The 26,471-nt window shown below is 43.3% G+C and overlaps 2 protein-coding genes and 1 pseudogene across 7 annotated transcripts in view; all 3 read left to right on the top strand.

Moving 5' to 3' along the window:
* Positions 1 to 1,872, top strand: part of fn1b (fibronectin 1b) — a 35,848-nt gene extending 33,976 nt beyond the window's left edge. For all 5 annotated transcript variants that reach the window (XM_053615133.1, XM_053615137.1, XM_053615134.1 and 2 more), the window contains 4 exons: positions 84 to 209; positions 569 to 675; positions 822 to 914; positions 1,061 to 1,872. In XM_053615133.1, the coding sequence (XP_053471108.1) occupies positions 84 to 209; positions 569 to 675; positions 822 to 914; positions 1,061 to 1,138 (404 nt within the window). In that variant the 3' untranslated portion in view covers positions 1,139 to 1,872. The remainder of the gene's footprint in view (positions 1 to 83; positions 210 to 568; positions 676 to 821; positions 915 to 1,060) is intronic.
* A 7,091-nt stretch (positions 1,873 to 8,963) lies between these two features.
* Positions 8,964 to 12,239, top strand: LOC128602264 (tripartite motif-containing protein 16-like; annotated as a pseudogene).
* An 8,781-nt stretch (positions 12,240 to 21,020) lies between these two features.
* Positions 21,021 to 23,845, top strand: LOC128601727 (tripartite motif-containing protein 16). 2 transcript variants are annotated; one of them, XM_053615054.1, is made up of 6 exons: positions 21,021 to 21,676; positions 22,042 to 22,137; positions 22,274 to 22,507; positions 22,697 to 22,856; positions 23,020 to 23,115; positions 23,222 to 23,845. In XM_053615054.1, the coding sequence occupies exons 1-6, from the start codon at positions 21,080 to 21,082 to the stop codon at positions 23,743 to 23,745; spliced, it is 1,707 nt and encodes a 568-aa protein (XP_053471029.1). In that variant the 5' UTR covers positions 21,021 to 21,079; the 3' UTR covers positions 23,746 to 23,845. The 2 variants fall into 2 exon arrangements, with proteins under 2 accessions (XP_053471029.1, XP_053471030.1); XM_053615055.1 differs by having other exon boundaries at positions 21,022 to 21,676; positions 23,065 to 23,115.
* Positions 23,846 to 26,471: the final 2,626 nt, after the last annotated feature.

A 26,471-nucleotide genomic window follows, 5' to 3' on the forward strand; every position in this document is an offset into this window, starting at 1 on the left:
CCCTGAACCCAGGTCCGAAACGTGAAGTGGACCCTGATAAAGTGTTCTGTGTGTTTTGCGTGATGTTGCGTTCTGTCACTCAGAGTGGTGCCATGACAACGGCCACAACTACCTCATCGGTGAGCGGTGGGAGAGACGAGCAGAAAACGGTCACATGATGAGCTGCACGTGCCTCGGCAACGGCAAGGGAGAGTTCAAGTGCGAGCCACGTGAGTGTTCCGACTTCCTCGGAAGAGAAATTACATTACGTTACTTTAAACATTTTTACGGTTTGACATTGAAACAAATCCCACCCACATTCACAAACGGATATCCTGTGGCCCTTAAAGGGTGTGCGAGTGTCTCTAAAACACAAACATGCATTTCAGACCGGGTTTTCTCAGCAACTTATTACACTTTTGCTAAGACCATTTATTGCTTATTGTGTTATTATTTAGCATGGTCTACATATCACAAATCCAGGTTATTTGTAAAGGATTTTGAAAAAAAAATTATTACTGCACCATTAATAATACAGTCACGTGAATCAAAAGAGAAGTTCAGGAACGCTTGTCCTTTGCATTTGCAGATGAGTCGACGTGTTATGATGAAGGAAAGACGTACCAGGTGGGAAACCAGTGGCAGAAGGAGTATCTCGGTGCGATCTGTACCTGCATCTGTTACGGAGGACAGCAGGTGTGAACATTCACCACTGTTTATGCATGACTATGATCATGTTTTTATGCTCTAAATAATACCAAGTGTTTGAGGCTTTTTTGGGGCAGTGTACATTAAGGTGTATGTTCTCATTAATGTCTGTGTTTGTGTGTGCTTGGCATCAGGGTTGGCGTTGTGAAAACTGCAAAAAGCCCGGGACCGAGATCAATACTCATCTGCTGAAGCCGGTTCGCTACGGAGATGGTATCGCCAAAGTGGTACGTTTTGGATTTTAAAAAATAATAAAAATTTAGCACACTGCTGTAAGCAACACCTGGAAAATAGCAGGTCATGTATATTGAAATGTTTACGCTCTGTAGTTCTGCTGCATTATATATGATGCCAGTCATCTTTTTCTTTCCAGAATATCCACTGCCCAATCGAGTGTCTCCGGCCGGATATCCTGGCCGACGCCGTGGCCAATCCCAACCCGTTAGAGTGAAGGGATTCCTGACTTTCACCTCCCCCTCCCCCTCCCCCAATCCTCCCTCCTGTTAACATGGCTCTGATCCAACACGTAACATCTGTGAGACTGTACTAACCCCCCTAGTGCCTTCAAGCCTTCCTATTGGTTACTGCAATCACCGCTACTGCTTCTCAGCCAATCAGAGAAGCCGACATTATGCCATAGTGATTTTCACTGCTTTTAATTGGTTGTGCTGTCGTTCAGGCATATGATGTGCTGTCGTTCAGGCATAAGATTGGCTTTCATCTGTTTATTTTTTTGTTTTTTTTAAATAAAGAACATAAAACATTAAGCTTTAAAACATACACAAATGTTGACAATTTCAGTACAAATGAATAAAATGAAAGAAATCTACTCTACCAGTATTATTTTTTTTAAAAACCTTAACTATAAATCTGCACAAATAATATAAGAAATAAAGCACTGATTTGTGAGAATGTTACATGAGCTTTTAGCACACTGAGCTTTTTTAATTCTTCAGTTAGTTTCTCCCATGGCACGAGTTCGCTCAGAGCCAGCACTGTTTTTAGATCGACACATGATTTTGCTGATCTGTCCTGATTTGTCGAACGTTTTGTGATTTATTTATCCGTTTGGACCCACAAGTGTTTTCATCACATGCAGTTAACAAAGTAATTGTCCTGCTGGTGCCAAAGTCTTCATTACTGTCAAATTCCTGTTTTTAAATAAAGTTTTACAAATAACGTTGATGCATTTGTGCTTTATGTCCTTGATAAATATGAGCAAAGAAGGCTATGAAAATTGTCTTTATTGTTTAAACTTTTGATCTTTTGTTAAAAAAAATGCACAACAATTCTCTGCTCTCATGGATATGAAACGATTACAAACAAAATACAGGTTTATCCCCCCAAAAAAATCTTCGTTAACTATAGGCTTGCCACAATTATTGGCACCCCTATTAATTCATATGAGAAAAATATATTTGAATTATATTCTCATTGATATTTTACATTTTTTAGTACTCCGGGGTGACGGGAACTTGCTCAACCATAACTTTCTGTTTCACAGGGGTATAAATATGAGGTAACACATAGGCCAAATTCCTTTAGTCATTCATAACAATGGGTAAGACCAAAGAATATATGAATGTAAAAATTCAATATAAATCTTAAATGTAAATATAATTGAACTTAAATGTTTAATTCATATGCTAACTGACCCCGCCCTCTCGGCATGTGCATCATGGAAAGACACTGTGTGGTAGGGTTGCCAGGTTTACACCATATTGTGCTACTCATGAAACAAAGTTTATGACATATAGCTGATTTAAAAACAGTCCCTGGATCTTGCATTAAAAAGCTAATAATGAGAATGAAATCAAATCAGTGTCCATTACTCGTGGTGGCGGGGCAATTAACATATGACCAAAACATTTCAATTCTACCTTTATATTTACACTTAAGATTTATCTTTAAGATTTAAGATTATCTTTAAGATTGACACTAAAACTTAAAAGTGTTAAATATAAATGTTAAAGCTTAAGTATAAATAATAAACATTAAATAAACCTTAAACTACATACCCAGTGTAGTTCCCTTTCAAAGAGAACTCCACGTTGTGTGAGCTCAACACTGTGGGAACCCCCTCACTAATGACCGGTATATGAAGCTTGTGTAATATCATGCCTATTTATAGGCCTGCTGTGATCAAATGATGTGGCAATTAAGTGCATTGCGCACCTGTGAACTGCACCGTCAGCCTTATTATTTTCAGCCAAACTGCATGTCGGCCGTTTGTGTAACGCCTGCAAAAAGACTTCATTTCCTCTCTATCTTTTCAACAACAAAAAAAAGAAGGAAAAATAAATCTCTTTACTTTTCTGTCCCTTTAAAAGAAAAAAGCAAAAAGGAGAAAAGTATGAGTGAGAGAGAATTCAGGAAGTGTGTTACGCCTTGCTCCCGATTCATCACGGGGGGACAGACACACTTTCTGTGTGAAGTGTCTAGGGATGGAGCATGCGACAGCAGCCCTCGAGAGGTCTGACTGTGTGCATTTTGAATGGCTTACAATTAGACTCCTTGGCCGAAGGGAGTTGGGTTTCAGAGCCTCGTGGATCTGGTCCAGTCGCTGTTGAGTCAGCCAGCTGGCTCAGGTCCTGGGGATCTTGTATGGATCTGGAAGAAGAGCCGGGGAGGAGCACGGCTCTATCTCTTGCTCTGTCTTCTGGGTCCGGCTCTCCGCTGGATGTTGTAGCTCACGTCGCAACTACTCCTTCCGCAATGGAAAGCCAAAAAAATATATAATAATTTCTCTCTTACTCCGAGGAGTCAGAAGGGTGTGCTAAAAACTGAGAGCAGCTCTCAAGCATATAAAGAGCTGCTTGAAGTGATTACTAAGGCTGGATGAACTTTTGTCTCCCCAGTGAAAATAAATCTTCCTCACACTGCAGAAAACTCCCCTTTTTTCCAGAAGTGCATGACAAAATATCATGACTTTGGGGGAAAGCCATGCATAAGCTGTATTTATAACCCATTGATTGTTTTTTTTTCGGCCGGGGGAAAGAAAGTCACGGCTATTTAGCTATGCTGAAGTTGGAGGAGGGGCTTGTGAGCTACCTCTCTCCATTGACAGCAGGTAATTTAGGGGGGCCAGCTTTGCCATCCAAGCCATGTAAGGCCACCGCGGCACTGGGTCTGCTTGTGGGTCACTGCAGACAATGGCAGTGTTGCAGGCCTACTAAGCAGACCTGCTGAGTGAGCTTGACATACAGTGCATTCAGTCAGTTCCTTCACTGTTGTGTCGAGTTCACCTGGGCCAGCGCTAATGTAAGGGAGGCACAGAAGGTGTGTGTGGCGGCCCACCTCCCACCACAGACAGTCAGGGAAACCGGGCAGCCTGAGAATGGTCATAAAGGCCAAGCAGACAAAGGAGGAGCGGTCCTGAAGGGCCGTGGAGGGATTGAGATTGTTAGGGCAGTTAGCCCCCTGTATTACTGTAGGGCGTCCCCTAGCCAAGGCTAAAGACCATCTGGCAGTGTGGAAACTATTGCCAAATGTGTCTCCATGGGTTCTGTCTACCGTAAAAAAGGGTTACCGGGTCCAGTTCAGAGCTCGACCCCCCCGGTTCAGAGGTATGCTCCCCACAGTAGTCAGCACAGGGCGGAGCCCGATGTTAGTGCAGGAAGTAAGATCCCTCTTGGACAAAGGGGCCATAGAACATGTACCCCATTCTCTGAGGGAGGGAGGTTTTTACAGCCGTTATTTCCTGATCCGCAAAAAAGATGGGAGTATGCGGCCAATTTTAGATCTGCATCATCTGATCTGTACTCTTTGGACACACAGATTCAAGATGCTGATGCCCAAACTTATCGTTTCACAGATTCAGTTTGAGGACGGGTTTGTGACAATAGATCTAAAAGATGCATATATCCATATAGAAATATTGCCCACTCACAGGAAGTTCCTGAGGTTTGTGTTTGGAGGCAACGCATACCAATATCGGGTTCTTCCCTTCGGGCTAGCTTGATCTTCTTGCACCTTCACAAAGTGCATGGATGTCATTCTGGCTCCATCGTGACTTCAGGGCATCTGTGTACTAAAGTACCTGGATGACTGGTTAATTCTAGCACGATCCAGGGAGCTGGCGATTCAACATCGAAATATTGTTCTCGTCCACATGAAGAGCTTGTGGCTCAGGTTGAACCTCAGAAAAGGGCTTATGGCAGTAGCAGCCAACATCATACTGTTGGGCCTATTGCACAGGAGACCATTTCAGTGGTGGCTGAAAAGTTGGGGAGACTAATCAATGTCACGCGGTCATGCTACGTGCTATGAGAATTTGGAGGTGTGCCTGGTTTCTAGCCTTGGGTCACACTCGAGGGGTGTCTCCTTATCGCAAGACAGTAATGACAGATACCTCCCTCATGGGCTGGGGCACAGCTCATGGTCTCTGGAGCAGCCCTCATCTGGAGTGGCATATAAATCACCTAGAAATGCGGGTCATAATTCTAGCACTGAAATTCTTTCTTCCTCAACTGAGAGGTCACCATGTGTTGTGACAGACATGAGTTGTGACAGACAACACAGCGACAGTCTCATATATTGACCACCAGGGAGGATTATGTTCATGCCTCCTGTTTAGGCAGATGCAACTAATTCTTCTCTAGGCAGAGCGAAGGTTTTTGACAGTGAGTGAAATGTACATTCTGGGCAACTGGAGTATAGGGGTAGACATCCTGTTGAGGCAGGGGCTGAGCCCCAAGGATTGGTGACTCCATCCACAAGTGGTTCTGGCATCTGAGGGGCAAGTGGGTCTGGGAAACTGTGGGTCTGGCATCTGAGGGACACCAGCTCATAGATTCTGGTCTCACAACTGAGGTTGTAGAGACCATGTTGAATGCTAGAGCACCATCCATGAGGAAATTGTATGCAACTTTTTGTCGCGTGGTGTGAGGAACATCAGCTAGACCCAGGGAACTGCACAATAGCTACAGTCCTGGAGTTCTTACAAGGACGTTTCTCAGCGGGGTTCATTCCTCCTACAATAAGGGTCTACATGGCCGCTATTTTGCCCAGCCATGCCCCTATTGATGGAGCCTCTGTGGGGCAACATCCTCTAACCTCGAAGTTAGAGGATGTTGCCCCACAGAGGCTCCAAAAATAGGGACCTTTCTGTGGTCCTGGAAAGTCAGGTGCCCCGTTTGAGCCCTTAGAATCAGCCTCTGAGAAGCTTCTGACTCTAAAGGTAGCTCTTTTGCTGGTCCTGACATCTCTCAAGCGAGTAGGAGATCTACAAGCTCTCTCTGTTGCTCCTTTCTGCCTTGACTTTACCCCTGGATTAGCCAAGGCCTTCCTGTATCCTAGGCTGGATCATATTCCTAAAGTGCCTACATCTGCTGCCCAGCCAGTAGTGTTGCAGACTTTCTGCCCTCATCCCTTCCTTACATCAGAACAAGAGAAACTGCACCTACTGTGTCCAGTAAGGGCTCTCTGTACTTACGTCCACCACTCTGGCCAGTGGCATAAGTCAGCGCAGCTGCTGATCAGCTTTGGTGGTGACAGTAGAGGTGGTGCTATGTCGAAGCAGCACATCTTTAATTGGATAGTGGAAGCAATCTCTATTGCTTATGAGACGTGTGGTCTCGCTATGCCTTTGAGCATAAGGGCTCTTTCCACTAGGGGGGTTGCCTCCTCAAAGTTTTTGTCCAAAGGGGTATCCTTACAGGATGTGTACGCTGCGGCGGGGTGGTCTATGCCGCACACATTCATTCGATATTACAGCCTGGATATACATTCAGGCCCGGGCTCAAGTGTCTTGCAGTGACCCTCGGGCTCGGATATTTTTTAACAGGCCATACCCTCAGTATGACGGAGTGGGTATTCTTGTTCCCACAGCGTTGAGCTCATGCAACGTGAAGTTTTCTTTGAAAGGGAATGTCTGGGTTACGAATGTAACCCCGTTCCCTGAGAAGGCAACGAGACATTGCATAGCTTTGTCATACTGAGGCATGCCAGTGAATTGTATCTTCGCTTCAGATAATAGAGGCTGATGGCGTGGTTCACAGGTGCCATTTATATATCAAGTGTTACGTCAGGAGACGTATTGTGTGTGCTCTCTCTCTCTCTCTCTCTCTCTCTCACTCTCTCTATCTCCCCCTGTTCCGCTCTCACAGGTCGCTCCGCCCTGATTCAATGTGCTGACGTGCTGCACAGAGATTGGACAGGAGAAGACTGTGCGTCGTTTGAAAAGGAGGAAGAACGATATGTCGGCAGGGATGTGGCTGTGTGGTGTGTCTATGAGTGCGTGAATACAATTGAGTAGCGAATGTTTTTCCTGGTGTTTGAGTGAAATCGCTTGCTTGTTATATTGTGTACGAGTGAAAGAAGTGAGTGGTAGGATATCGTGTTGTCTCATTCCCCTGTTTTGTCTTGTGTTGTGGCTAAGTGAACGCCTCTATTGTAAATATATCTTATATTGTAAATATTTCTTCTCTAATTATCACAAAAGCTGTAGGGGTTGGGTGCCGTTTATTTTTTGGTCTATCTTTTGTTCGCTGTTTTTGCCTCAGTTAGGGAGTCAGGTTAAACTCTGTATTTTCTTTTGAAATACCTTTTTTGTTAGGTTATTTAAATTGATACGGGACAAGATAGTGACTGTTCTGTTTATTATTTTGGCCTTGCCCAGCCCTGAAGAGATTTGCTTTCGGAGTGATTGTTATGGATTTTTTTTCTTTTCTTTCTTGTAATCATTAAATTTGTACGATATCAAAGATTTGAAAGACGTGTCAACTTCATTATTGTTTTTGTTTATACTTTCTTTTATGTTACACCTTGACCCTCGACCGGGGTCGTAACACAAGCGACATGCTTAATTGCCACGTCACCTGATCACGGCAAGCATATAAATAGGCATGATGTTACATAGACTTTAGATACCGGTCACGCACGAGGGTGCTTCCCACAGCGTTCAGCTAACACAACGTCTCCTTCCCTTCTCAGGGAGCAGGGTTATACGCGTAACCCAGACGTTTTCTGCTGTTGTAGCTCATACACCACAGAATTTCACATAATGTGCATTCAGCAATTTTCTGCTCACCACAGTGATAAGGAATGGTTATTTAAGTTATCATAGCCTTCCTGGTCATTTTCCTCTGACCTTTCTCTTCAACAAGGTATTTATGCCTGCTGAACTGCCTCACACTGGATGTTTTATGTTTTCTACACAATTCTGTGTGAACTCTTAAATACTGTTGTGCATGACCATACCAAGAGACTAGCAGTTTCTGAAATAGTTAATGGCCATCTGTATGTGGGTTTTAAACATACCATTCTAGAGTTAGTCTCCCCTTTGCTGTTATAATAGCCGCCATTCTTCTGGGAAAACTTTCCACTAGTTTTTAAAAGTCTGGCTGTGGGGATTTGTCCATTCAGCCACAAGACCATTAGTAAGGTCAGGCATGGATTGTTGAGCAAAAAGGCCTGGGGCACTGTTGGCATCCCAGTTCATCCCAAAGGTGTTCATTGGGGTTGAGGTCAAGATGTTGTGCAGGACACTCGAGTTCTTCCACTCTAACCCTGGCAAAAAATATCTTCATAGACCTCTCTTTGGGCACAGGGTCATTGTAAGGCTGGAACAGTTTCAGGCCTCTCAGTTCCAGTGAAGGAAACTGTACAAATTGTAATGCTACAGCATACAAACACATTCTATACATTCTTCCAACTTTGTGGCAACAGTTTGTAATAGGCCCACATATGGGTGTGGAGTATAATTTACAAGGGACTGGAAACTTTCCTTTGACATTCTGATTGATGTTGACATGACTGTTGCACATAATTGCTGCAGATCTGTCAGCTGCACACTCTTTCTACAACCTTCCTGTTCTACATACCAAAGGTGCTCGAAAGGTTTCAGATCTGTCGACACTGAGGCCATTAACGTACACTGAACTAATGGTTATGTTCATGGAACCAGTTTAAGATGGTTTGTTATTTGTGACAGGTGTTGGAATTAGACATTATAAAAATGGGTAAAACTGTGGCCATAAAGGGATTCATGTGGTCAGTAACAATACTCAAGCGGTGGCATTTAAATGATACTCAAATGTTAAGAGGTGCCAAGGAAATGTTCCCCACACCACCACCAGTCTGAAGATGACTTTATTGAAGGTGCACTTGCACAAAAAGGTATCCTCCAGGTGATTCTGACTGGCCCCTTTGCATTTATACTCATTCAAGGAAGCTACTTAAATAGTGTTCTGTAGCATTTAGGTATAATTAAATTGTAGTTGAGGATCTATATTTATCAACTCCAGGATGGCAAGTGCTTATTAAGTTACAGATCATTAGTTTCAAAAGCAATATTTCAACACTACCTACCATGATGACAGAGGATATCATTAAGCTTAAAAAGTATGATCTGAATGTAAAACATTTGGACTCCACCTTTCTATCTCCACCCCCTCTTTTACTAATTATTTTAGAGAAAAATAAACTAATCTCTGAGTGCCGCACTTTCTCTCTCAGTGTGAGGGCATGAAAATGGCAGAGGCTCGTATTTCAGTAGATCAATTTTCAGTGGATCAGTTCAGCTGTCCAGTGTGTCTGGATCTCCTGAAGGATCCGGTGGCTATCCACTGTGGTCACAGTTACTGTAAGGTGTGTATTAATGGTTTCTGGGATCAGGAGGATGAGAAGGGAGTCTACAGTTGTCCTCAGTGCAAGGACACTTTCACTCCGAGGCCTGTTCTACACAGAAACAACATGCTGGCTCAAGTGGTGGAGAAACTGAAGAAGACTGAAGTCCAAGCTGCTTCTCCTGCTCATTGTTATGCTGGACCTGGAGATGTAGAGTGTGATTTCTGCACCGGGAGAAAACACAAAGCCATCAAGTCCTGTCTGATGTGTCTGACCTCCTTTTGTGAAACTCATCTGAAACCTCATCTTGAACTTCCTACATTGAAGACGCACACCTTAATCGAAGCCTCCTCAAAACTCCAAGAGAAGATCTGCTCTCAACATGATGAAGTGCTTAGGATCTACTGTCGTACTGACAAAAGGTGTATTTGTTTTTAGTGCATGTTGGATAATCACAAAGGACACGACACTGTATCACTTTCAGCAGAGAGAACTGAGAAACAGGTGAGAACTAGAAATCTTTTCAGAACAAATTCATCTGAATTATTTTTCTTATCTAGAATCAGCTGCTTTAGAGAGTTATCAGATTTAAATTGTGATTGTAATGGTTCATTTCATCAGAATGATTTTAAAATGGTGTATTACATTTCAGTGTGTTGTGTTTACACAAGTGTTAAATGAATTTGTCCTCCTCACCCAGCGTTAGTCATAATCACATCAGAGCACTCAGTGAATTTTGGAGCAACTTAAAGAATTCCACACAAGACTGTAAACTTCAACCATTTAGCTTCCATTAAAATTCACCCACACATCATTTATAACCAGCTGAATATAAGTGATTTGTGCTCAGAGTGAGTTAAAGGAGGAGCAGATGAAATCCCAGCAGAGAATCCAGGAGAAGCAGAAGAAGGTGCAGGAGCTGAAACAGACTGTGAACACGATTAAGGTGAGCAGTGAGCAGAGACAGAGCTACTCCTAGAAACACACACAACATGAACAAACAGTCTTCCAGAGTCCCAGTAACAGAGGGAAGTGTGTGTGTGTGTGTGTGTGTGTGTGTGTGTGTGTGTGTGTGTGTGTGTGCGCGCCCTAATAGTCCCGTGCTCAGACAGCAGTGGAGGACAATGAAAGGATCTTTACTGAGATGATCAGCTCCATGGAGAAAAAGCGCTCGGAGGTGACGAAGCTGATCAGAGCTCAGGAGAAGGCTGAACTGAGTCGAGCTGAACGACTCCTGGAGCAACTGGAGCAGGAGATCACTGATCTTCAGAGGAGAGTCACTGAGCTGGAGCAGCTTTCACACACACAAGATCACATCCACTTCCTCCAGGTAACACTCGCTGTAGTGACGAATGATATTAGTCCTATAAATTAGTTGCCATTCAAAATGACTTAATGTACATCATGACAGCAATGTTTTTAAACCTTCACAACAGTTCCAGCTTTACCTCGGAGTGTAGATTATTAGTGTTAGATAATCCGGGTTTACAGTTCAGCAAACAAACGCTAACATTAAAAAACAGTATCATGTTTTAATATTACATAGTAATGCAGCTGACAATACCTTCTCCTCCTCTGTTCTGTTTTTCTCTCTGTAGAGTTTCCGGTCTCTCTGTGTCTCTTCTGGACGTGAGGATTCACCCAGCATCACCGTCCGTCAACATCTCTCATTTGATGGATTGAGGAATTCTCTCTCAGATCTTAAGAAGAGATTTGAGAAATTCTGTGAGGAGGAATTCAACAAAATCCCTCCACATGGTAAGAGGGGCTGTTCCTGCTGGAGAAACACCATGATGGACGTCTTTACTCACTCAGGAAATATTCACAAGATACACAGAAAGGACTTATACTTTTAACTAAAGACTGATTTAAAATGAATACATTCACTTTATCACTTTAAACTGTTTCCATCTTTTACAGAAGCTGATGATTAATTTTTGTCTTCATCTCTGTTTTGTCTCCAAGCTACAACAGTTTCACCATCAGAGCCAAAGAGCAGAGAAGATTTTCTGAAATGTACAAAACACACACACACACACACACACACACACACACACAAACAATATCCAGCATGCTTACATTTTTCAGCTTTTTTTCAATTTTATTTTAGGTTTCTGTTTTCTGACTCTGGATCCCAAAACAGCACATCATTACCTCTGTCTGTCTGAGCAGAACAGAGCGGTGGCAAGCAGTTGGAACCAGCAGCCGTTCTCTGATCATCCAGAGACATTCAACTTCTATAAGCAGGTGTTGTGTAAGGAGAGTGTGTGTGGACGCTGTTACTGGGAGGTGAAGTGGAGCGGTGTTGGTGTGTACATCTCAGTCTCATATAAAGACATCAGGAGGAAAGGACTGGGTAATGAGTGTGGGTTTGGACGCAACAATCAGTCCTGGAGTCTGCGGTGTTCTTCTTCTTCTCTCTCTTTCTATCACAGCAACATTAAAACTGATCTCAGAGTTCCATCATCCTCCAGAATAGGAGTGTATGTGGATCACAGTGCAGGAAGTCTGTCCTTCTACAGCATCTCTGACACGATGAAGCTCCTCCACAGAGTCCACACCACATTCACTCAGCCTTTATACGCTGGGTTTGGGGTTTATGGAGGAACTGTGAGGTTGTGTGACCCAAAATAACAGCAGATGCAATTAATTTGTCTTTGAAACTTTATGATTGAAACTTTGGTAAATTTGGTATAAACAATTTGATTCTCTAATAAACTCTAATAGAGCCTCACAAAGCTAAAATAATAACTCAGTAACTCGTGTAAATGTGGTAATAGATGAACTAGAAGGAAATATCCACGTTTTGAATAAATGTGTAAATCAGAAATGTTGAATATTTTACTAACTGCTTATTTTTGCTGAGTCAAGTAATTCAGTTCAGTTCACTGAATCAATGATTTGATTCATTACTTACTGATGAGACTCACTTTACCAAGACAACATGACACCAACTCAATGAATTATCCTAGCTAGCTCATTAGCAAGTCAATATGACAGAGTCAGCTAGTTATTACACTCATTATAATTATTATACAAAGTTATTACACTCATTACCAAGCCGTTGTGAGAATAAATCAGCTAATTATAATGTTAGGTAGTGACGGGTTTAGGATCAACCATTCCCTGGTGATTTTGAAGTTCATGACCTCTCATGCCCACTGAGTAAGCCCAAAGACCTTCGCTTCTATTGCCTCAAGTCTTTCTTCTCCAGCCCTCATGATGCAATTACACATGCCTTGCCAAACAATTTCATTGCTTCCTCCAGCCCTATGGCTTGCCCTGTCTGGGCAAATTTAGCCTTGGCTCCACCGCAGCGCCCTACCACTCCAGATCCATCTCCTGTACCCCCTCTTCCGTGTCCTTCACCACCAGCTACTTCAATGCTGGAACAGTCAGCTTACACCGGTTCCCCTTCCCTGGTTAGTCTGTCAGCAGTGTCACAAGTGCTGAGTGCCCATGCACTTTAAGGACGTTCATCTTTATTAAAGGACTTCTGTGATTAATTTGTACTGCTTAGAACACACATGGATCAGCCATAATATTAAAACCACCAGCCTACTTTTGTGTAGGTCCCCCTTGTGCCACCAAAACCGCTCTGACCTGTCGATGCATGGACTCCACAAGGTCTCTGAAGGTGAGTTGTGGTATCTGGCACCAAGACATTAGCTGCAGATCCTTTAATTCCTGCACGTTGAAAGGTGGGCCTTCTATGAATCAGACTTTTTTGTACATCCTATAGACACTCAATCAGATTGAGATCTGTGGAATTTGGAGGCCAAGTCAACAACTTGAACCCTCTATCATGTTCCTCAAAAATGTTTCAGCATGGCAGGGCGTATTATCCTGCTGAAAGATGTCACTGTCTAGGGAATACTGTTGCCATGAAGGGGTGTACTTAGTCTGCAACAATGTTTAGATAGATGTTACAGTACATATCAAATTAACCCACATAAGCCAGGATATAATTACTTACGGATTTCAGCTGGTTCCTTGCCTTCCCTTGCCTTGGAGAACTGCTTTTTCTTAGCGTGTTCAATACTTTTTTCCTGTGTCATTCCACTTAATTACTGTCATATCACAGCAAACCAGTGACTACATTTCCCATACTGCACGGCAGCCTACAAACATGGCCGCCATGGACTGCAATTCCCAGAATGCTCACACACACACACAGAACACTCATTCTAATCACACACACCTGCATCCAACCTCACACACACTCACAACTACAGTATAAAAGAGACTTTGTGAACATTTAGACTTTGCGAAGTATTACGTGTTTCATCCGTATACCAAGCCATTGATCATCGTGGTTTCTGTCCTAGTTTTGATCTTGTTCTAGTCCTTGTTTTGAATTCTTGTTTTGCCTCGTTTAGGCCCGTTTGCTGATCGCCTGATCTATTGCCTATTTATGACCACGTCTATGTTTCACGATTTGGATTTGTCTGCCTGTCTCTCATATAATAAAGCTCTTATCTGCATTTGCAGCTGTCCTCAACTCCATTACGTGACAATTGCACATAACTTTATTTCTGGACTTTAATGTTGTGAATTCTTTATATTTCCAGATTTCTTGAGTTAATACTGATATCTGGTAAAAATGTTATGTGAATAGCCTCATTGGAAATATATTTACCAGAGATGCACCGATGTATCGGCTGATAATCAGTATAGACCTATAAAGGCAATTTTATATTTTATATTTTTTATAAAGGCATGTAACTGTTTTTTTGACGTAGGCCGGGTGTAGTCCTTAACTGCCTCGATCTTCTTTGTTTGCGGTTTAGGAGGCTCTAGCCAATACAGTATCCTAGGTACTGTGCCTTGGTCAGCACCAGGTGACACTTTTTCGGGTTGGCTGTCAGCCCAGCCTTACAGAGCTCCTTCAGGACCTCCCCCAGGTGGAACAGGTGATCTGACTAAGTGGAGGAGTGTATAACCACATCGTCCAGGTAGGCGGCTGCGAATGTATGATGTGGATGTAGGATGATGTCCATCAGTCTCTGGAACGTTGCAGGCGCTCTGTGTAGGCCAAAGAGGAGAACCCGGTACTGCCAGTGGCCGTATGCAGTACTGAAGGCAGTCTTTGGTCTTGCTTCTGGGGCCAGTACTACTTGCCAGTAACCTTTTGTTAGGTCTAGTGTGGATATGAACCTGGCTCTCCCCAATCGCTCCACTTGATCATCCACTTGGGGAAGGGGATAGTTGTTAATTCTGAGACCTGGTTCAGCTTCCAGAAGGCATTGCAAAGGCGAATACTTCTGTCAGGCTTTGGCACAATCATGATGGAGCTGGACCAGTGTCTGGTGGACTCCTCTATGGTGTTGGCCTGAAGCATTCAGCCAACGTCCTGCTCAATAGCCTTGCGGCAGGCATCCGGGACCTGGTAGGGCCACTGTTTAACCACAACTCCCGGACGGGTCTTAATCTTGTAGTGGACCAGCTGAGTCACCCTGGAGTGGTTGAGAAGACATTGGCGAACTGGTCCACCAGTTCCATCAGCTCCTGTCTTTGTGTGGGGGTTAGGTCCTCTCCCTGCTGGACCAAGGCACGTTCGCTATGATCTGGGTCTAGGGTAGCAAAAGCAGACATCACTGGAGCAGGCTCAATCCATTTCTTTAACAGGTTTACATGGTATGTTTGTGTTTCTGCTCACTTACCGGGCTGCTACAGGTGGTAGTTCAAGGCGCCCACCCGCTCAAGGACTGTATATGGGCCTTGCCATCGGGGCCAGGACTTTACAGGTGGCGTTCGGCACTAGCAGGAGCACCCGATTGCCAGGCTGGAACTTCCATGTTTGTGTAATGCGGTTGTATGCTCTTTTTTGTTCCTCCTGACCAGCCTTCATGTGTGATTGTACAATCGGGGCCACTCGGTTGATCCGCTCCTGCATCTCTTGCGCGAACTTGATGATTGAGTGAAATGGTGAGGGCTGTTCCTCCCATGCTTCCCGGGCCATGTCCGGTAGTCCTCGAGGTCACCGTCCAAAAAGGAGCTTGAATGGTGTGAAGCCCGTGGATGCTTGAGGGCACTCCCGGACTGTGAAGAGGAAGTAGGGCAGGAGGAGGTCCCAGTTCCTCCCTTCCTCATCTACCACCCAGCGCAACATCCAATTCAGAGTCTGATTAAACCGTTTGACGAGCCCATCCATCTGTGGGTAGTAGATGGCCATACTCAGGTGTTTAACCTGCAACAGCCGACACAGATCAGACATCAGTTTAAATGTAAAAGGCGTACTTTGGTCTGTTAGTATGTCCTTCAGAATCCCCACATGGCTGAACAGGAGCACAAGTTCCTTATCAATGTTGCGGGAGGTGGCTTTACGTAGTGGCACTGCCTCGGGGTACCTGGTGGCATAGTCCATGATAGCCAGGATGTATTCTTGACCAAGGGTGGATTTCGGAAGTGGCCCTATGAGGTCCATGCCAATCCTCTCAAAGGGGATGCCTATAATGGGAAGGGTGATGAGGGGTGCCAGTGGGGGCTTCCTTGGGGCGGTGCATTGGCACTGGGGGCACTGGTGACAGAAGCCTCGGACCTCTGCAGCCAGATAAAGCGGTCCTTCAGTTTCTCTAGCGTGTTTCGCGCCCCCAAGTGACCCCCGAGTGAGTGGATGGGCATGGGCCAGGTGCATCAGTAACTGGGTCCTTGTCTTGGGGACCACCAGGAGGTCGCCAGTTTCTCCTCTGCAGTTGGTCCTGTAATAGAGTAGACGTCCCCTGACCAGAAAGTAGGTTGTGGGGAGTCCTTGGTTCATGGTTTTGGTCGACCGCTTCGATCTGTCACACCTGGGCCCAGCAATGTTTCAGACGGTCGTCTTCTTTCTGCCCCTGCTGGAGTACAGACAACATTGGGATAGTACATCTATGTAGCTCATCTTCTGCCATGGCATCTCCTTCGTACTCGGCCATGTAGGCCTGCCAGACCCATGAAGCCTTCCCTCGTCATGGTGCCCTCTTGGTCGTGGGAGCTGGGCTGGTCGGGAACCCTGTAGCGGCACTGGAAGTTCTGGAATGACGCCCACCAGGAGAGGCCAGGTGCCTGTTTTGCCTTGTATGTGTACCTCGGCCGCAAGGACTTCCCGTGTATGCATGTCATGGTGATGGTTCCTTTCCTGATGGTCTTTTTTGGCAGGATCATCGTTCTGGCCAGGGTCACCGTGCTACCTGAGTCAAACAAGGCTGTGACTGGGTGTCCCTCTTCCCTTACTGTCAGGGTGGGTGTTTTGGGTGGGTTAGGTGTGTGGAGGGCACACCCTGCCAGCCAGGGTTTCTGGGCTTTTTCCAGGGTTTCTGGGTCCGGCTCTGTTGGCATGGCCTCGTCCCAGGGTGTTCCATAGGCGGGGCGACTTTGGCCATTCCCTCTCTCCCTGGTGTAGTTCCAGCCCGGACGGTGAGGTGGGAACCTTCTAGGAGGGCTGAGTGCTCGTCGTGCTTCCCTGCCCAGTTCCAGGGTGGCCAAGGCTCATTCTAGGGTGGTTATCATTTCTTTGGGGTTGTTCGGAGCCTACATTCCCACGGCCTGGCGTTCTGTGGGTGTCAGAGTTCTTAGGAACTGGTCCATGGCTACCCTCTCTGCGACCTCAGTGGCGGTGTTTTGGTCTGCTAGAAGCTCTCTGGTTGCGACTTGTAATCTCTGGGCAAGCTGTTGAGTCACTGCTTGCTGTTGAATGTTCGTTTCCAACAAGTGCTGCATTATGGGATCCATTTATCTCTGGGTGGGTGGGTCTGTGCTCAAGCCCGCTTCCTCCACCAGTATAGTGAGTTTAGGCTGCGGCGGTTTGAGCACAGACACACAGGAGGCCACTTAAGTGCAAAACTTGGAGGATTTATTCAACAGAAAGTGTGTGTGGGTGAGAAAAAGGTGTGGTAGGATGTGGTGCTCGGGGGTTGGTGTCCTCCTTGGGATTGTAGAGAGCATGATGGAGTCTCACAAAGAGGTTGAGGCCTGGTTTGGAGGTCAGGGAGCTCCGGTGAGGCAGCCAGGGAGCAAAATCCTCTTCTGTGGCAATATCTTCTGTGAAAATAGAGAACAGAATGTTAACAGTATTTTGGAGATCATTCTCCCCTTTGTTAGAGGAGGAAGGCCCTTTTATATGCTCCCGCTGGATGGTGGAGAGCTGCCACACTGATCATTAGCTGCCAGCCGTGTGTCACCTTGTGGCCCTGCCTCGCAGCCACATGCTCTCCAGCTGTCCAAAACACTAGTGGTGCTGATGCGGAGCTGTCCTTTCAGCACCTGGCGGAGTTGCAGTAGGAGTGTTTTTTTTTCCTCTTTTGTGTGCTGGCTGCTGGCCTGTCGTCACAATCAAACACCTAGGCTTTTTGTTTTTAGAAAACTAGCTTTAAGGTGACCAGAGGTAAGTTTGCAGAACTTTTCTAATTAGCTAATCACTCTATTTAGCAAGACCATCTCATATTGTTTACAATAATTAGGAAATTTAAACTAACTTTCCTCAGATCAACCAAGAAAAACCAAACAAACAAACATGCAAGCACTTATATAAATGCATTTGCTTCACATCTGTGTGAAGAAGACTTTTCACAGTCTTATTGTAGCTAAGTTTTTGTTTTTTTATTGTTTTTTTGCCCAAGTGCAAAAAAAAAACATGCTAAAACTTAATAACTAGCCTAAATTGATTAATATGAGGAACATAAACCGACCTTGATAACCAGTGGTAAGATGGTAGCTTACTTTCTGCATAAAAATGCCTGTACTTTTAAAACACTCTAAGCAAAAGATATCAGCATTGGTTACCACTCTGACTAACGTGTTTGACTAACATTACCTGCTCACCTTTCCGATGGTGTTGGTGACATACTGGTCAATAGCGTTAGCAATCTCAGCATATTTAACGCTGGCACGGAATTTCATACCCAAAACCTTTCGATGACGATGCAGCCACCAGTTATCGGCCTTTTCACCTGCCAGACGAGTGCAGTGGATCCGAGACTGCTGACATGCACCAATGCCAATTGCCTGATATACACACATACACACATACATATCCACACACACACACAATATAACCAGAAAGACATGTCCATATCAGAGATGTGAAGCCTTAGAGCTGAGCAGTGGTGGTTATTTTACTATAAACGCTGCAACATGAATGTTAGCTGCACTGTCAATCAACATTCTTTTTTTTTAAACGAAAGTTGAAATATTTTATAAGCATAAAATTTAGCACTCGGATAATGCTAAAAATTCTCTCCTTGTTGAGAAAATTGTGTATCTTCACCTCAACTAAAGGGGCGTGACTGAGCAATGGCTCAACGGGGCCACAGAGTATGATGTTTTAGGTCATATTTATGCAGATATATAGAAAGGGTTTACAAACTTTCAAGTACCACTCTATGTGTGTATATACTGTGCAAAGGTCTTCGGCACCCTGTTTGCTTTTAGAATTATAGATTTTTATGTTATACCTTTATTATAGGTTTTAATGTTTTATGTAATGTTTAGATTTCCAAACATTAGTACATTAGTTTTCCAGCACAAAATTACATGTTACAGAAAAGTGTTTGTGTGCCAGTAAAGAAAGCAGCATATTATATAATAGACCGCTTAAAAAAACACGAGCAAGTGCGAAAGTCAAAGTCTCCATAAGAACAGTGGCTGGTTCTGTAAGATGCTCAGTAAAACTTACCAGCTCATTTCCTTATAAAACTGCACTAATTCTACCTGAGACTACTAATTCTCTTTTTTAAAGCAAAGGGTCGTCACACCAAATATTGACTTTGTCTTATTTATTACTGTTTACTGCTCTGTATAGTATTTTTTTTTAATGTAGAAACATTTGATTTCATTATTTTTGAAGGCACCTGTGCTGCTCTACAGCATTTCTTTATAGGTGCCTAAGAATTTTGTACAGTACTGTATATGCATATATATATATATATATATATATATATATATATATATATGAAGACTAGCCCATCTGGTCCGATCCCAATGAAGAGCTACTGTAAGACAAATAGCTATAAAAGGTCATTCTGGTTATGATAGAAAAGTGTCAGAACACAGTGCATCAAAGTTTACTGTGTACTGTATGGGGTTTTGTAGCTGCCGACCAGTCAGAGAGCCCATGCTGACCCTGTCAACCACTGAAAGCACCTACAATGGGCAGGTGAGCATCAAAACTCTACCATGGAGCAATGGAAGATGGTGGGCTGGTCTGATGTATCACATTTTCTTTTACACCATGTGGATGGCCGGGTGCGTGCGCATTACTTATCGGGGGAAGACATGGCACCAGGATGCAATATGGGGAGAAGCCAAGCCGGCTTAGGCAGCCTTATGTGCCGAGCAATGTTCTGCTAGAAAATTTTGGGTCCTGGCATTTATGTGGATGTTACTTTGACACGTAACACCTATCTAAACGTGACTTGTATGATCATAAAAGGCACTCATGTAGATAGAGGTGTACTCAGCTGGAGTGGTAGGAACCCCTGAGGGGAATGTGCTACAAGTGTCTAGGAGATTGTCCACTAGGACCCCAGGCTTCCTGACCATGGGCCAAGAAGTAAGGGCTAAAACCCATACGAGCATGGGTTGTAGTGTTGTATCCCAGTGCGACTTGAGGAAGGTGATCATCGCACTATTTACCCAACTTGAATAGGTACATAACCAATTCCTCCTTGACGGTACAATTGTGTCACTCAACTTTTGTTCAAACCACAACAAATGCCTATATAAGAGTTGGGAAAGCCTGTGTCATTAGTGGTAACAGAGATGGTGCCCACTATTTTGGAGAGGGGAGGGACTGTAACAGGAGATTCTGAAATAGCTGCACGCTGTATGGGGACTAGGTCTTGTGAAGAGAAGGGAACAGTGGTGTTGTATAACGGCAGAGAGGTACTGGGTACAGACAGGTTCACATTGTGCTGTGTAAGAAAGTCCCACCATAATTTCAGAGGGTGACTGATAGTACACACAATGTGAAGAATATGGGATAATGTTACATGAGCAATATGGATTTGGACATGTCTAGTAGTTTACCAAAGTAGGACTGGAATGTTCTTCCAACGTTCCTCAGTGATGAGGGAGAGACCAGAACCAGTGTCTAACAAGGTTTGATGTTCTGAGTTAGAGACATTGAGTCGAAGTGGGCATAGGGGGAAAGTCAGTGTCAGTATCCACAGTATCGCGGTGGACCAGCTGGGAAACTAAAGCTGATATTTGGTCTGAAATTCCAGCTTCTAGCCATTTCCCTACATTCATTACATTCTGCTGTGCTAATGCCAAACACCGCTGCCACCAGTGTAACATGCCCGTTTGGGTAACCGACAATGAGGAATATGAATTGGTCATTTGTGGCATTTGGAGGAAGGAAGAAAAAAACAAGATAAAATGAACAAAATGTGTACAGAATGTGGATTCCATCATCTGATGTGTCACCTGATATGACCGTCACTTCAGATAGGAAGCAGACCATTGACATGCTGTGTCATGAATTCCAAGACTCGTGAGGATGGACAAGAGAGTCTCATGGATGATGACAGTTTAGCTGATCTAGTAGTATGAAGCTTCTCAGTGACAGCCACAAGGGCAGCTTCTGTGGCGTGTGTGCGGCTTTCAAGCCAGACTGTTTAGGATCTTGGAGGATGTTCTGGGTGAGATAGAGAGACAGATGATGACTCTGGAGCAGGCTCTCTCTCTCTCTCTCTCTCGCTCTCTCTCTCTCTCTCTCACACACACACACAAAGCCACACCTACTGGTTTCAGGGAAAAAGAAACTTATCTCTGAATGCCTCCCTCCCTCTCTGTGTCTCTTCCTCTTTCTCTTTCGCACTCTCACTTAGCGTGTGAGTGCAGGAAAATGGCAGAATCCAGTATTTTAGATCACTTTTCAGTGGATCAGTTCAGTTGTCCAGTGTGTCTGGATCTCCTGAAGGATCCGGTGACTATCCCCTGTGGTCACAGTTACTGTAAAGTGTGTATTAATGGCTGCTGGGATCAGGAGGATCAGAAGGGAGTCTATAGCTGTCCTCAGTGCAGAGACACTTTCACTCCGAGGCCTGTTCTACGCAGAAACAACATGCTGGCTGAAGTGGTGGAGAAACTGAAGAAGACTGAAGTCCAAGCTGCTTCTCCTGCTCACTGTTACGCTGGACCTGGAGATGTGGAGTGTGATTTCTGCACCAGGAGGAAACACAAAGCCGTCAAGTCCTGTCTGATGTGTCTGGCTTCTTTTTGTGAAACTCATTTTAAACCTCATCTAGAAGTTTCTGCTTTGAAAAAGCACACCTTAATCGAAGCCTCCTCAAAGCTCCAAGAGAAGATCTGCTCTCACCATGATGAAGTGCTCAGGATCTACTGTCGTACTGACCAAAGGTGTATTTGTTCTTTGTGCATGTTGGATAATCACAAAGGACACGACGCTGTATCACTTTCAGCAGAGAGAACTGAGAAACAGGTGAGAACTAGAAATCTTTTCAGAACAAATTCATCTGAATTATTTTTCTTATCTAGAATCAGCTGCTTTAGTCAGTTATCAGATTTAAATTGTGATTGTAATGGTTCAGTTCATCGGAATGATTTTAAAATGGTGTATCACATTCCAGTGTGTTGTGTTTACACAAGTGTTAAATGAATTTGTCCTCCTCACCCAGCGTTAGTCATAATCACGTCAGAGCAGTCTGTGAACTTTGGAGAAGCTGAACATCAGTTTTACAACTTAAACAATTCCACACAACACTGTGAACTTTAACCATGTAGCTACCATTAATATTCACCCACACATCATTTATAACCAGCTGAATATAAGTGATTTGTGCTCAGAGTGAGTTAAAGGAGGAGCAGATGAAATCCCAACAGAGAATCCAGGAGAAGCAGAAGAAGGTGCAGGAGCTGAAACAGGCTGTGAACACGATTAAGGTGAGCAGTGAGCAGAGACAGAGCTGCTGCTAGAAACACACACAACATGAACAACCAGTCATCCCGAGTCCCAGTAACAGAGGGAAGTGTGTGTGTGTGTGTGTGTGTGTGTGTGTGTGTGTGTGTGTCCTAACAGTCACGTGCTCAGACAGCAGTGGAGGACAGTGAGATTATCTTTACTGAGATGATCAGTTCCATGGAGAAAAAGCGCTCTGAGGTGACGAAGCTGATCAGAGCTCAGGAGAAGGCTGAACTGAGTCGAGCTGAACGACTCCTGGAGCAACTGGAGCAGGAGATCACTGATCTTCAGAGGAGAGTCACTGAGCTGGAGCAGCTTTCACACACACACGATCACATCCAATTCCTCCAGGTAACACTCACTGTAGTGACAAGTCCTATTTACAGTTCTGCAAACAAACATATTACTTTAAATTATTTTTTAAATAGTATCTTGCTTTTGTAAGTAGCTTATTTCACCCACAGTGTGTCTTTGGTCTAATTTCTTCTGAGATCATTTGTTCCTCTCTCGTTCCTCGCCTTTCTCCTTCTCTCTCTCTAGAGTTTCCAGTCTCTCTGTGTCTCTTCTGCACGTGAGGATTCACCCAGCAGCACTGTCCATCAACATCTCTCATTTGATGGAGTGAGGAATTCTCTCTCAGATCTGAAGAAGAGACTCGAGGAATTCTGTGAGGAGGAATTCAACAAAATCTCTTCACATGGTAAGAGGAGCTGTTCCTGCTGGAGAAACACCATGATGGACGTCTTTACTCGCTCAGGAAATATTCACAAGATACACAGAAAGGACTAATACTTTTAACTAAAACACTGATTTAAAATTAATACATTCACTGTATCACTTTAAACTGTTTCCATCTTTTACAGAAGCTGATGATTCATTTTTATCTTCATCTCTGTTTTGTCTCCAAGCTACAGCAGTTTCACCATCAGAGCCAAAGAGCAGAGAAGATTTTCTGAAATGTACGTCTAAAACAGATACACACACTCACACACACACACACACAGACACACACACACTATGTCCAACATGATCACAATTTTTAGTTGTTTTTGTCTTTTATTTTAGATTTCTGTTATCTGACTCTGGATCCCAACACAGCAAATCATTTCCTCATTCTGTCTGAGAAGAACAGAGCGGTGACATTCAGTGTGAAAAATCAGCAGTACTCTTATCATCCAGAGAGATTTGACTCCTGTTGGCAGGTGTTGTGTAAGGAGAGTGTGTGTGGACGCTGTTACTGGGAGGTGAAGTGGAGCGGTGATGGTGTGTACATCTCAGTCTCATATAAAGACATCAGGAGGAAAGGATGGGGTAAACAGTGTGTGTTTGGACTCAACAATCAGTCCTGGAGTCTGTGCTGTTCTTCTTCTTCTCTCTCTTTCTATCACAGCAACATTAAAACTGATCTCAGAGTTCCATCATCCTCCAGAATAGGAGTGTATGTGGATCACAGTGCAGGAAGTCTGTCCTTCTACAGCATCTCTGACACGATGAAGCTCCTCCACAGAGTCCACACCACATTCACTCAACCTCTATACGCTGGGTTTTGGGTTTCTAAAGGAAATGTGAGGTTGTGTGACCCAAAATAACAGCAGATGCAATTAATCTGTCTTTGAAACTTTATGATTGAAACTTTGGTAAATTTGGTATAAACAATTTTATTCTCTAATAAACTCTAATAGAGCCTCACACAGCTAAAATAATAACTCAATATCTGGTGTAACTGTGTTATTTGATGAATTAGAAGTAAATATCCACATCTTTTGAATATATGTGTTAATCACTGCTTATTTTTGTCGAGTAATTCAGTTCGGTTCACTGAAATGATTTGATTCCTTACTTATTGACGAGACTCACTTTACCAAGACAACATGACACCAACCAGGACTCTCAAGTTTTATCAAAAGTTTGGAGTGAGGTTATCTGTTAGAGGAGGGGCCACTCAAATATTCACAGCAGCAGCCCCTCGGCTCCACCCAATTCTCTCAAGTTTTTGCTAGCAGTTCAATTTGACCTTTTGTTCATAACTGACCAGCACAAATAGAAATGATAACAATTGGTAAATCTGACAAAAGACAGACAAATTCATCCAAATTAAATAAATTGTTTCATGTATTTAAAAAAATACAAACGTACCAAAAATAAAATAAATTTGGCCCCAAATGAGCGAACTGAACAGCAGTGCTCAATGTACACATACAGTAGGATTACAGAACTTTCCCTGAGCATGTATGTCAAGCTGTGTGTGTGTGTGTGTGTGTGTGTGTGTGAGTACACATTTCAGCTTATGAATGCTGCTTTGTGTTGTAAGTGTTGCAGGGGTGCCATGAAGAGCTTTAAAGGGGGTATGCAAGACAGAATTTTGGTTCCCCTTCTTCCACGTGAATGTGTTTTTTCTTTTGACGTTTAATAAAAAATTTAAATAATTAATTAGTTTAACATTTATATTGTTTCAAGTAACATTTAAATATTTTATATAGTTAATTATATATTTAATATTTATATATTTAATATTATTAATCAGTGACATTGGGTGTGCTCGGTTTACTGGTGGTCTGTCCTGCTTCACTCTCACAGACAGTTGGTATAGCTTGTATATTGGTGCCATCAATGTGAAATGTTGCGGCCTTACTCTCGCTAACCCGTAGTCCTGTCTCTCTGAGGTCGTCATCGCTGGTGCTGCTGCTGACTTGAATACTGTCCTTTCATACTGTTTTGTCTCTGCAGATTGTTGCTTGTTTATTGCTAACCTGCCTGCATGTTTCACTGCTAGGGTCTGCATCGAGGCCATAACAATTAGCATCTCCAGTCTTTCCCGGTCTGTCTCTACTATCATCTCCATTATTTTGTTCATTCTGATTTGTGAGGACCCAATTCATAAGGAAAACTTTCCTCCTTTTAACGTCTTCATTCCTACTTTTTTTTTTAAAAAACGTTTTTCGCTTTTGTGCTCCTGAAACGTGCTTCTTTCCATCGTATTCTTTTGTGTGTTTAACATCATGCGCTGTGATTAGTGATGAGAGCATGCTTACTTTCACTTCTTACTTTCTATCATTTAAATTTTTTTATTTTATTTTACTACTATTAGTTGACGTGTTCATGTATGTAAGAAAAAAAAAAATCACCAAAAAAAAAAATAAAATAAAATAATTCAAAATCGTGATTTTGGAGCCCCCTAGCGTCCTGGGCCCATATACCTGGCATACTCTGCACACCCCGTAACGGCGCCCCTGGTGGTGGCTCACACTTACAGCACTGTGGCTCAAGGTCAGCTATTTTCACCGTCATGATGGATGATTGTGTTCAGTCCAGAGCCAAACTGTTCCTAGTTTTGGTTTTGTTCAAACCCACCATGGAGAACTCTCTCTGCATCTGCATTCGAGTGGGGAAGAACTAAAACCAGACTGGCAATCTTAGACAGCCTTCCATATCTGTTCAAATCGGTCACCTTAAAAAAAATAAAAAATGAACCAAGGAGGCCTAATTACTCTATTACTTTTTTATTATTATTTGTATTCATTAAGTTGATTAAGTAAATGTCAAAAGTTCTAGAATATCTCTTACCCTATTTTTCATTGATGACATAAAATAATAATTTAGCACGAATTTGTCTATATTCCCCAACATCAGTTCTCACTATCTTTGATCACAGGCAACTGATTTCGTCCAGGAATTGTGAAATAATGCTATAAAGAAAATAATAATAATAATAATAATAATAATAATGACGGGGTTACCCTACGGTGGCCGAGAAGTGCAAAACAAAACACAAATATGAAAACAAAATAACAAATTATAAACACAATGAGAAATCCGAAAACACTAACAAATCAGCCAAAATGGAAAAGCTAGGTATATTTGGCGAATGGAATACTTGCCGCTGTATGGACAACACGTCTGTCAATCAAAATATACAGGAAGTAAGAAATTGTAAACAACTTTGTTTCTTGTACATTAGTGGACTTTTGTGTTTATTTTAAACCATTTTTTGTCCATGGCGAAACTTTAAATGTTAGAAAATAAAAGTTTATATTGGAAATAAATGAGAAAATGGAATTTATTCAGCGCTACTTTGAGGAAGAACATTCACATGCTGTGATTTTAGATATGAAGTTAACATACCATGACAAAGATTAGCTTGCGCTCTCTGAAAACACACCTAAAGGACGCAGGTCTGTTTAGAGGATAAAACTCTTCCCCATTAAATCCAGTAAGGAATGCTATAAGGACAGAGTTGTGTGGACCAGGACGGTTCGGATACCAGATAATCCGTTTAGCGCTTCAGCAGGAACACAAGTTGCGTGTAAAACGTGAT

This window comes from Ictalurus furcatus, chromosome 26 (assembly GCF_023375685.1).
Source record: "Ictalurus furcatus strain D&B chromosome 26, Billie_1.0, whole genome shotgun sequence".
Lineage (NCBI taxonomy): Eukaryota > Metazoa > Chordata > Actinopteri > Siluriformes > Ictaluridae > Ictalurus > Ictalurus furcatus.